This window comes from Ambystoma mexicanum, chromosome 4p (genome assembly GCF_040938575.1).
Source record: "Ambystoma mexicanum isolate Mex_15411 chromosome 4p, UKY_AmexF1_1, whole genome shotgun sequence".
Classification (NCBI taxonomy): Eukaryota; Metazoa; Chordata; class Amphibia; order Caudata; family Ambystomatidae; genus Ambystoma; species Ambystoma mexicanum.
Genome location: NC_090927.1, coordinates 618,325,026 through 618,338,208, shown reverse-complemented (window position 1 = coordinate 618,338,208; position 13,183 = coordinate 618,325,026). Strand labels below are relative to the sequence as shown.

The window sequence follows — 13,183 nt, the reverse complement described above, 5'->3', positions numbered from 1 at the left end:
ATGCTTTCGGGTCCTTGCCAATCCTCCATGTATGAGTTTGTGCCAAATCCATCCATGTTTTATTTTTGAAAAGTGTCAAAATGTATGTACGCAAACTAGTCATATAACTTAGCCCCGATTTGACAAAATCCATTTAATCTTTGCACACATATTCAAGGTTGGGTCTATAATTGTTGTGCAAACATTTGTGTACATTTGTCAAATGGAATCAAACTTATAAGCCTTTGAAATATTTTGGGACCTCTCAAATTTTGCCCCCTCTTGGCAAAACATCCCCACACTTTGCAGAACTATTTGGGGTCGCATCTAAAATCATATTGCAAAATTACATGCAGTTTTATTGAGTGGTTCTAAAGTTATAAGCAATCCAAAACAGTTTTTCACCAATCCTATAATGCAGAAATATGCACGAATGTCCTCAAACCTTTGCCAAGTTCGAGAACATCCCAGCAATGACCCAGAATAGCTGAGATGTTTGCAGATTTCGTAGTAGAATAAACACCCAATGTTTGGCTTTTGATGTCCATACCCCATGCTAATCACCGTTCACCTCACCAGAGATTTTTTAATTAGTCTGACAAGTGTAAAGTTGTGTGTTCTTAATACGTTTTTACCGCAATGTTTGCAAACTACAGGAGCAGTCCGTGAATCCAACATGGAGTAAGTTTCAAGGGTTTTGATACACCTCACATTTTTACATGACCAATCAGCGTGTGCCCTTGATGTCCGTGAATGTTACACAGCTCTCTGATTGGTCCAGATGTGTCCACGGACTCCGAATCAGGAAATGAGACCAAGGACTGGATGCAGATATCACTAATTTTGTTTGGCCTACTTTTTGGCCATTTAAAAAAAAATGACTAGATGACTAGATCCTCACGCAAGTTTGGAGCAAATTCGTACAGCGGTTTGGGCTGTATGCATGCGCACATTTATTTTCACCAGTATGTCTATGAGGATTTCAAATGTTTTGGGACCTCCTTATAACTTTGCCCCCGCTTGATGAAACCACACCAATCTTTGCATAATCATTCAGAGGTGACCATATACTTTCTGTGCAAATTTTGGTGAGGATTCGTCAAACAGCAACAAAGTTATAAGCCACCCAAAAGTGTTCTTCCTATGGATTGAGCATTTTACCATAACTACATGGATAGTACCACAGGACATGTAATATATATGTACATATATATATATATATATATATATATATATATATATATATATATATATATATATTAACTGAAAAACCTTCGTCAGAGGAACGGTTTGGTTAAGTTTCACTGATACAAACCTATACAATTCACTGAAAATCTTTGTTAAAGGGATGCTATGGTTACATTGCACTAATAAAAACCTATGGAACTCAATGAAAAAACGTTGTTAAAGGGATGAAAAATCTCAGAATTCGCCAGTTATGGTAAGCTAAGAAACCATAATTCGCACCACAACTGTGCACTGCTAAGACTAACACCCAGGACATTGATGACATCTTCCTCAACCAATACTGTAACCACACAGGCTACTTCTGTGGGACACAAAATCCAACCAGCTACCTTGCAAGTGATAAAAGAGGCTGTTGATCCATATCTTTTGAAGACAACAGTACTCTGTATGTACTCCAACACACCACTCTGCATGCGGGAGAATTTTCCAAAGTGCTTTTGAGGCTGTAATCAATAAGCATAAGAAACACTGCCCCCTACCTTAGATGTAACACACGCACAGCATCTTCCCCTGTCCACCTGCCGCTCCATATTAATGCTTGTGCTTCTTTCCTCTTTTCCCTCCCCACCTTACCGTCTGACCTCTCCTGCGAAAAAAAAAGGACAAAAAAAGGTTCCTTAAGGAACCACCTTTCACAGTTAAAAAATAAATAATCTTATAGACTCCATCTACTTTGCATTTCTCAGTAAAGCAGATAGACCCAATAAGATTTTCCAACATTTTAATTAGCATTTGTGTTATGCAAATGATAATAATGTAGCATGGAACGGGGGATAATGGCCTGGCAGCCCAAATTATCAGCACATGGGAAGTGAGGGTGAATAACGAGGGCTCTGGGTTCTTATCCCCCATTCCAGCCCCTGCAATGAGGGATGAAGGCCATCAGCACCCCGGATTGTCAAAGCAGTAACCCAGGGTGCTAAAAACAAAGGATTTTCCAAGATGACCACCATGGAAATGAAAGGCGGGGCTCCGTATAGTGGTGCAAGGTATGGTTGCTTAGCTTACTAAAATGGGCACATTTCTGGGGGATTTTTCGATTTTACTTGTAGCCATAACATCCATTTAACAAACTTTTTTACTGAAATGTATAGGTTTTAATTTGTGCAACTGAAGCATAACGTCCCTTTAACAAGTTTTTTTCTCAGAATTTCATAGGTTTTTACCAGACACCCCTTAATTTGCTACAAGTTCCTTTCATCATACTCACCCCAATTTAGAGTCTGTAGAGTCTGCGGACAGTATGAATCCCAACAATCAGCAATACAATCCCAAAACCCAACTGCATACAATGAAATCATGATCTTGTCTTCAAAATTGGATAAATTTAACATTGACTTTAAAGAATTTCAAAGACGGTTTGTTGAAACTTCTTTCCCTTTCTCCCCAATGATAACTTATTTAAATTCCAAACCCTCCAATTTATGTTCCCCATATCGATACCCCATCCCTTTCATAAATGAATTTATTTTTTCTATTATAAATATCTTGTATATTATTCCGTGATGAATTTGTATTATGACTTTTTACAGCCTGCATAGTCTGGGACAGTGCTATAGTCCACGGACACCTGGAAAGGTAGCAGAGTGGAAAATATCACAGCCATATACAATGCAACACACTACATGTAGAAGCCTGCATGGTGTTCTATCCCCAGTTGCATGCCAAAGGTCTCTGACAGCAACTCACTATTACTTTATTTACAACATTCAATAAAGTGTTCAGAGTGCATGCAGTTTCACTCATGGGTCATCTTATTTAGATCTATGTACATCCCAAAACAACAAGAAAGATCAGTGATGTAAAGTGGTCCTCTGATACGTAACATCCAAGCCCTACATTTATTGATTCACTGGACACACGTCATTATCATTTTTAAAATGTGCATAGAAAGCTTATTTTTAAAGCTCTCATTTTGCAAGTTTTCAATAATGAAAAAGTAATGTATCCAATTGTCAACCAATAGATTTGAAGACATAAGGCCTCATTACGAGGCGGACGATAAGGGATTACTGGCACCGGTAAGGGCACCGGTGCCGGTAATCCCTTACTGCCCTACTACGAGTTCCCTTTGTGGGTCCTCCCTTAACGCCTGGTTTTTCCAGGCGTTAAGGATGGGACCCACAAAGGGACTCTGGAGCTAATAATGGTACTGCAATTTGCGGTACCGTTATTAGCACCTTCCCAATTCCCATTGAGCCCTATGAGGGCTCAAATGGGAATGGGGAAGGGCCCTGGTGAATGGGGAATTACCGGTCCCGCCAACCTTGGAATGGACTGGTAATTGCTCCATTCACCAGGGCGGAGTCGGAACGAGTTTGGAGGCAGCCATGGCACTAATAGCGCCATGGCTACCTCCAACCTCGTAATGAGGTCCATAGAGTAAGATGCAAAGTTCCTTATGCACTTCACAGTTGCAGTGTCAATACGGCGTAGGCATGTTTATTGCAACCCTCATTCATATAACACACCGGCTATTGAAAACCTTAAACATATATGAATATATATATATGAATACATTCATGCATAAAATTCTAATACCTTTACCAAAGAACAAAACAAAGATATCACTCTCTAGTCATACAAGTATGCCAACTTATGTATCAGCAGAAAAGGTGGAGTATACTGCATTGCTTTTTCATATGTCCTGTAGGCATGTCGGACAATGACACACATGAAACAAGAACATTGTTGCTTAAATAGCTGATTGCTGTATATGTTTGTCAGGAAAAGGGATGGACCAAATGCTGAGGAGAACTAAAGGAATCTGCCAAAATGATAAAGTGACAAATGCAAACAGTGTTGGGTATGGAGCAGCATACAGTGGCGTATTCCTCATAGGCCCAACACCTACAGTGGAGTAGTTCCAAATCATAAAATTCAAACCTCGTCTTACAAGTCTGTCTAAATGTCGCTACTCTACAAGCATGTTTCAACAATATCCAACATAAATTTCCAAACCTAAACTTAAGAATTCCTCAGCCTCCAGGCTATTCCTAAGCTAAAACAAAAAGTTATTGGGCAACGAAAGAGTTCACAGAAAGTGATCTGCAAATGAAATCCCTAGTATTAAATGCAAGAGAAATAGGTTATGCCTGTGAAGTTTATGCCAGTTTTGTCTCGCTGTCTGGTGCACTTCATTGTATCCCTCCTTTCAAGCACCTCTTCTACACCTATCCCAGGTCACTGGCTTCTCAGATTTACTTCCAGGGTCCACCTTAGGCTTGTTAGCTTCTGGCTTAAACTGTGCTTGCTGTCAGTGCTCCTCATAATCCCTTCATGGTATATGACTTTAGCAGGCAGGTATGTACTAGGCCTTTGGGATCAGGTTAGGTCTTCCCCATACCTCAGGGTTGCAGCATTCACAGGTTCAGGTCTCTCCACGATGTTGGCTCTTCACATCCACTTGCATAGGTCTCACTATGACCCAGTTTCTAAACATTCAGTGGGTAGGTCTCACCACGTCCTGGTTCGTAGCATTCACTTGGATAGTTCTCATGATGACACAGGTTTTCATTTCAGCATTCAAGCTTAGATATTATCTAGATCTCCAGCATGCTTTTTACCCTTACATCAGGGCCAGCCTAATGAACAGTCACGTAGCACACATTCTACCTTTTATCACGTGACAGTCTCCCCACTCCTGCAGACAATGAAGAGAAACACATCCTCCTGGTTTGGGTTGACTGTGAATTTGTCTCCGGCTGCCACCTTGACTGGTGTCACCCACCCCTTTTAATAGTACCTAAGGGTTTCCTCTCTTTGTGTTAGCCATAGGGATTTGTTGGGGTCTTTAGGTTTCTGACCCCCGGAATTTGTTTGGATGATCGGCTTAATTTCTCCAATTTTCTCCAATCGAATTTCAATTTGATCTGCACCTTTTTTCTAGGAGGTACATAATGTTGCCACTATCTATGAATCTCTCCTGTGCATGTTCTCCTGTTTGTGGCATTCCACTTTGTCAGGTGTGCCGCATCTCCACCTTAAAACGCAACTCACACATGCTTCACTTCCTCAATCCTGGCACCTAGTACGTTCAGTAACTCCTCTTTAACCTCCTCATGTATTGGTATATGCTGTGCCTTTCTGGTTCGGGACAGTGTGTAGACCGTGGCATGGTCATTACACAATACTTGCATATGGGAGTTGTTAGTCTAAACAGCTTTAATGGAGCTTTGGTGGCTCATGATAGTGGAGGGGTTTTGAACACCCCTGATGGTGTAATACTGCACCTTGGTGCTGTTGCGATAGCCTGCAGGATCCCATTCTTCCACCTCTGGGAGACACACTGGTTAGCAGCCGATCAACCTAGTGATTTGTGGCTCGTCCTCCCCCGCAAAACCACATGGAAACATCAACCAATCCACCACAGTCCCGTATGGTAAAATGCTCTAAAGCATTCATCCTATTTTCATCAATGTGTCACATATGTCTTCAGTTATATGACTGATAACTGCAAGTTTAGAAATTTCACAATTTCTATTTTATCAGCTTTATTTTTATATCCATGTGGCTCCATAGTCCTCATCTTCCATAGAAAGCAACAGTTACATTTTCAAGTCTTCAGTTCCCTTGGAGGGCAGGAGCCTGTCCCGAAGAATCCATCCTGTGCATCCTGTGCACCGGAGCCTGTAGGGCAAGCGTACCTTCCTTTCCCGTCAGACCGCCTGCTACAGCAAAGATCCCCATACCTGAGTGCCTATTGCACTGCTTTATATACCTACATTCACAAAACAAGGTCCCTGCTTTGAATTTCCTTGGATTTCTCTCGCTGTGCACGACACGTGTGCGTCTAAGATGGAGCCACGCCTAAATGTTGTTAGGTTGCCTTGCAACTGAGACCGAAGAGTGGCTCCCCTAATTGGACCACAATCCCTTTTGTCCTGCTGGCCATCACCGGAAGGTGTCAGCTGGCCTGCCTTCTCGAAGGCCTGTTCTTTAAGGCCACTGGACTGTGTTAGCCCACCAGAAGTCTTCAGATCCCTGGGAGGGCAGGAGCCCGTCCCGAAGAATCCATCCTGTGCATACTGTGCACTGCACTGGAGCCTGTAGGGTAAGTACCTGCCTTTACCATCAGATCTCCTCCTACAGGAAAGATCCCCATACCTGAGTGCCTGTTGTACTGCTTGTTATACCTACATTCATGAAACAAGGTCCCTGCTTTGAATTTCCTTGGATTTCTCGCTGTGCACACCTTATGTGCATCTAAGATGGCTGCCATGCCTGAATGTTGTTAGGTTGCCTAGCAACTGAGACCGAAGAGCAGCTACCCTGATTGGGCCACCATCCCTTTTGTCCTACTGGCCGCAATTGGAAGGCGACAGCCGGCCTGCCTTCTCGAAGGCCTGTTCTTTAAGGCCACTGGCCTGTCTTAGCCTGTCATCACTGAAAAGAGCCATAGGGCTGAGGAGCTTGCCCGCTCACACCGCCCCAGAACCACTGGTAAGAACTCCTTCCGGAATGTTACATTGCTGACCCGCGAACACCAGCAATGCCTCGCTAGACCTACTTAATATCCTTGCTCCCAACAACTAGCCTATGACTACCCGTCCTTAGGCAGTATATCTCTATTTAGCCAACTGTTCACTGTAACTAGCAAATTTAAATCATTGTGTCCAAACTGCTTAGATGTGCTTTGCTACCACGCATTGGGCAATATGCATAGTTTCCATCTCTCTAATGAACTAAATGTTCGGACCCATTAACGCTCGCATTAACGTGTGACTGCAAGAGCAAGTAAGCTAACGTGCTGCATGCCGTCCACTCGTTTTGTACTTACGTGGTGACTAGCTTTGTTATGCCTATATAGGATTGCATCTTACAACTCCCTATGCCATTCTACCAAGTATTTGCAATTCGAACTCGACTATTTTTGCACTCGAATGTTATACTACTTATTTGAAAATCGAATTAGCCTATTTTTGCATTTGAATCTTATATTACTCACCTAAAAATCGAATTAGCCTATTTTTCGCATTTGAATGTTATATCACTCATCTGAAAATCGAATGAGCCTATTTTTTGCATTTGAATGTTATATTTCTCATCTGAAAGTCGATTTAGCCTATTCTTGTATTTGAATGTTATATTATCCATCTTACATTATATAGTGCTCCTATCTACCTCATGGCAATTATACACATTATTTGGCTACACCTCACCTCCTTAGGTATATTAGCTGCTTTAAGTCTTCTCACTAGCCTTGTGCGACTATTAATTCCACCAATACCACCCAGCAGCCTTATTGCACCAAATATGGCAACTCCCTCGACTGTCATGCCCCTAGCACCGCTGTTAAACAACCCTGCATTTGGACTACATTCTAGCAACTCGATCACTTCTGGTGTCCAACCATGTCTGAACAGCCCCTGCAACGCTGCCTCCAGAAATACTAGACTTCGCACCAGACTGCCTAAAGTATTTGAACCTCCTGCCAGGGCCTTGACTAACACAATCAGCCAGAGCTTCCACCATATAGGACAAACTCTCAGCTCTAAAAATGTTACAGCTATCAACCCCACCCATTGCGCCTCACAAAACCTCTGCTACAAAAAAACCTTAAAAAGTCTAAAACTCATCCTAGTCCACAGGCCTCTGAAGCTAATACTAGCTCTTCCGCCCTATTTTTAAACAGCCCTGCCGCCGACCTTAAGGGAGCACTAATAAATGCAAGATCTTTAGTGGCGCACGCCACAGAGATAGCAGACATCATTGTGGTGGAAAACTATGACTTTCTGGCCATCACAGAAACCTTACTTCACACGGCAGCAGGCCCGGCTATCATGCTAGCAGTCCCAGCTGAATACACTATCCTGAGAGCAGACAGACATGAAGCATGTGGAGGAGGGATAGCCCTCATCGGTAAAACAATCTGCACCATGGGACTAGCCCCCTCCCTAGACCTCACTTCTTGTGAAACCATCACAGTTAAACTACCTACTGCCAACTCCCAAACTCTTACCATCCACCTTATATATAGACCACCAAGTCCCATTGGTTCTTTTGATGAAGATATATCTTTGATTTTATCGCTTAATATAAAAAATATGTCACAAGTCTTACTACTTGGGGACCTTAATCTAGGTTTTAACAACCCCAAAGACATGCAAGCCACCTTTGTGGTTTAGAAGTTCAGCGTGGGTTGGCAAAACCCTGTTTGTTGTGGGCGCTGGCAGGGAGTAGGTACTCCAATACTGTCGGTAATAATTCACAGTTCAGTCTTGAGTTGTGGTTGTGTATTGATATTTTATTAATTAAGGTGTAGCATAACAACTTGAGGCACAATTGGCTTAGTAGCTCATCTGAGTCGAGGTCCTGGTAACACCAAATGGTTCAAGTTCCCTAACTTGAACCATTCGGTGCTACCAGGACCTCGACTCAGATGAGCTACTAAGCCAATTTGAGTGCCCTATCCAGGGTGGCATCGCTTTAAGCTCCAATGTTGTCCTTCCCGCATGTGTGTGTCTTCTGGTTGTTGTTGAAGGAAGGGGAGGTGTGTTGTGTCCTGGTCCCTTCAGTGTGTTTGTGTCCCTCCGTGGTATGTTGAAGGAAGGGAGGTGTTATATCCTGTCTCACTTTCTGCAAGGATGGTGTGATGTCATGAGAGAATGTTCTGAGAGTGTATGGAATGTTTGTGGTTGAGTAAGTGTTCCACCCCAGGCAGTTGGAGATATGAAGCCTGGGTTTTGGAAGCCAGTGGGCACTGCCCCCCCCCGCTCCTATTGAGCTAATGCCCTGATGTTACCTAATCGCTACTGTGACGTAATAAAGAAGTTTATTAAACCTACCTGCTGCCTCCAGGAACCTTCTTTGTTATACTATGTGTCCAAAGAATACTGTGACCATCTCCAGCACTCTGGAATAAACTGCATAACAAACACAAGGCCAGATGTTCTTGTGGACTTGTGGAAGAATAGAATTGAATCACAGAATGAGGGGGTGCCTACATGGGATTGGTCCAAAGTAAGTCTGCTATAAGGGGTCTAATCCCAGAGATTATAAAAAGTGCCCTTTGTCTTATGACAACACACCCAGCGGACCTTCCTTGCAGGAAATGAAGTAAATAGGAAAAGGAGAAAAGCCCTTACAGAAAGCAAGATTGTGGAATCCTTCTCCAGTCCTCCCTTCCTTCTCTCACTGCTCCATCACAGCCCCTTTCCCATGTCTGCTAGCTTCAAAGGCATCCTAGCAATCTGCACTCTGTTGTGAGACTGGCTTTGTTATGTTAGAGCTGCCTCTGAAGCATCATGCCCAGGAGATCTTCTGGGTGAGGTTTCTATGCCCTGGGGGAAGGTGTGTCCCTTCCTACGGCACAATCAAAGGAGGTAGAAACCTGATGTTTTGTCCATAATGGAACAGTGGGAATATTCAGCAAATATGCCAATGCACTTCAGTCCTGTAACATCTGAGCCCTGCTCAGGAAGCAGATACTGATGTGAAATCAAATTGTTGTGGCATCATAATTGTGTGCTCTTATCAGTCAGTATGCCACAGTCAGGCACGGTTTATATATAATATTTACTTGCCACAAAACTGATTAGGGCAGACAATTATTAGAATTTATATCAGAGTTGCAGAAGTTAAATTGCTACCTCTATCTGCATTGACTTTTCATCCAAACAGATGTCAGGGGATCCCAAGTAACATGTCAACCTGATCTGTGTGACAGCTGAGCTGACACTGTCATGTCAGTAGTCGTGTTGCATCCGTGCACCTATGTGCACTATATTTCTGGCATGGAGAACTTTGAAAGTGGGGTCTGATTAGCAGAATTCCCAGCATGATTTAATAATAATAATAATAATAATAATAATAATAATCCAGCTATGGAGATCACACCCTCACAAATGGAAACTGACCATTAACTTAACAATGCAAACCTGAGTAACCAGTGCAGAAACATTATGTTCACTGCCTGACGAGTGCTGAAACCACATTTTAAGTGCCCAACCACGGGGCAACATTGACCATCATGGATTTAATGTCTGTGATCTGCCCCTTGATTGATGGTTCTTTTCCTTCTGATTATGCAATAGCAGGTCCAACTTTACAAACAAAAAAGATACATTGAAGACCGCTCTACAAAAATAAAGACTACTAGATATGCATGTGCACCTTTAATATCTGTGTATGTTATTGTATTTCTACTGCTTATAGTGTGAACCTAGATTGAGAGCAGCAACAACATTTACAGTGTGATGGTGTCAGCATTGAGCTTGGCATTTGTTCCAGTAGTGCAATCCTTGTGCTAGAGGGAGTGGGGGGTGGGATTGATATTCACCTGGCAGGTATTGTTGAAAATGCCACATGTTTAGTGTCTTGCAGAAGTGGAGGATGGCAGGTAAATTCCAGATAGTCCGCCCATGGCAGGAGAGGGACTACTTGCAAGCTTTATCTTGGCTTTCATTAAAGTATCCATGTGTAGTTTATTTAATTGGAGGAAATATAAATGCATATATAAATTTGTTTATACAGCACTGAGTAACATTTACCACGCTTGTATAATGGGAGTGAACACTGGAAGATGAAAGCCATTGCCAGGGATCACTTGAGATGGTGAAATGCAAAAGATATTATTAAAATACATATCCATGAGATCCAGAGATATATAGCATGTACAGCACTGTATTACGCAGCAACTGTGTAAGTGCACACGGTTGTAAATGATGAAGTCCTTATATTCTTTTATTGAATTGAAAGCAGTATGTGTTCAAGGGCTTCATGCCACAACATAAAGAGGTTTCCTGGTTTCAGCTATCTGTTTGGTTGCAGGATTATTGTACATTTAATTAGTACTCTAAAGTGAACTAATTATTTGTTAATGTATGGTTTCTTTCACAGGAGGAAGAACTAAGGAAAAGTGGTGAAGCCAAATATTCTCACCTGAGTGATGAGCTCCATGTGTTAATGGAAGTGTTTGCACCCCCCGGGGAAGCCTATTCGCGAATGAGTCATGCCCTGGATGAAATTAAGAAATTCCTTGTGCCCGTAAGTAGCCATGATATTTAACATACACTTCAGCGATTTACATATTTATCTTTGCAGCCTCCCGACTTGTCTACCATGATGACACTGGAGGTGCGTTAGGCCTTGTGGGTGAAAGTTACACAACAGGGATATTCCTAGATGGGTGATTTAAAGTGTGCAATGCAGGGACGGGAAACACTGACCACTGCAGTTACTGATGGAACAAACCCTGTTATCTGGCTTGGTAATCTATCCCTTTAATGACAATCAGAGGAGCTCATTATTAAGCATGGCGCCGCGTGCAGTGCTGACCATTGCAGTAACTGCAGGAGTTGGCTGGAGGTGGTTCACTAGTGGTGGATCTCTTTCACCTGACTTGGCGATCTATCCTTTTAACGAGAATCACAAGAGGCCCTTATTAAGCACAGCACCGCAAGAACTGCCGGCTGGAAGTGTGGACAAGTGCTGTTGCTGAAGTTGTTCCCTGAATGTGCAGAGGAGCCGCATTATTGTTTGCTTAGGAAATCAATATGTATACTATCATCCCTTATTATTTAAGGAATATGCATAAACTATGAAGTTAATTGGCACGTAGAATGACTTTGCACCGAAACACTTCTTCTCTATTGCTAGCTGAGCAGGAGAGTGTTTTACCCGGAGCAGGGAATGAACTGGAAGAGCACCCGTTGATAGATTCAATTTAATCGGGCGTGAAACAGGGGAAGAAAACAATTACAGATTATTATGCACACAGACCAGACCCCAATTCTTTGAAAGATGATCTGGAAGTTCACTGTGCATCGCAGCTTCCGATGATTAAACCTCAAACTTTAGATGTGGTTGACAAGATGATAAGCCGACAGCCATTGAATGAGTCAGACTCTGCAAAAACTGAATCAGACTTATTTGTAACTCTGAAACCATGCTCAAACTAATGGTGAGAGGAGTACCTCTATGGGCTTGTTATCAGACACACCTTCTGTATTTCTTGATCCATTGATGTCAGCCTCTTCAATGAAGCATTCATATGAAACAACATTTTCGCCTTGAAGGTCATGCTCATTAGAAAGAAGATGCAATGTTTCCAAGCATTACCTATCCTCCCTTTTGGCACTAGATTTAGTTTTAAAATCATTAGTAAGAATATATGACGATATAGGAGCAGAGTTACAGTAGTGCAATCATTTGTATCTTATATCAAGGGGAGGTTTTTGGATTCAGACAAAGGGCATTGGAAAATGATGGAAATAATCAATGACAATGAATTAGCCATGTGGGATATTATTATGATTCATATAATGACCACCCCATTGGGCAAGAAGTGGAAGGAGATACTATCCTGCTAGAATCCTTCCTAGAGAACCTGCCCACAAGAAATATGTCTCTTCTATTGAATGTGTTATCAGAGCAAGCTGATGTTCAGCCTAAGCAAAAGAAAGGTAAGACAACATTTATAAAATGAAAAATGACTGACCACTGCAAAAAAGCTCTGGGAAGTTCTTAAGGACTTTGTCTAAAAATCAAAACAGAGAATTTTGAGAATATTGATAATAAAGAGACTTCGCCCTATGCTCAGCTGATGTGTAAAAACAAAAGAAAGAACACACTGAGAAATCAAAATCATCTAACAGTCAAGAAGATATTCTACCCTTCCAGTGAAAATCTAGAAACCAGTGTCTAATTGCTCTTGGGAGATCTATTATTAGAACCATAGACATTGATGTGAGTACTGAGATTATTGATAATGGTTTGATGAAATTGAACCTACAACTCGGACCACCTCTGCCTTACAGTTCACTGTTCTATAGTTGGGAGAAATGAAAGATTTGTGTTGCATAAATGAGATATAGTGACCTAAATTAAAAACATTTAAAATGTACCCCCTAGGTGCAAACATACTCTTCAAAGAGACAATGCTTCAAGAGTAGTGCTTAATCGATTACATGTTTTATCTTTATTGTATGAATTCCTTCAATTACTCTTAATTAAT

General features: G+C 41.9%; 1 protein-coding gene across 7 annotated transcripts in view; it reads left to right on the top strand.

Annotated features, from left to right (window-relative positions):
* The window catches only part of KHDRBS2 (KH RNA binding domain containing, signal transduction associated 2), a 2,055,883-nt gene that overhangs the window by 759,264 nt on the left and 1,283,436 nt on the right, over window positions 1-13,183 (top strand). For all 7 annotated transcript variants that reach the window (XR_011260416.1, XR_011260414.1, XR_011260412.1 and 4 more), the window contains one exon: window positions 11,068-11,214. Coding sequence is in view for 2 of the 7 variants with exons in the window: in XM_069606187.1 (XP_069462288.1) it covers window positions 11,068-11,214 (147 nt within the window). In the remaining 5 variants the exon portion in view is untranslated. The remainder of the gene's footprint in view (window positions 1-11,067; window positions 11,215-13,183) is intronic.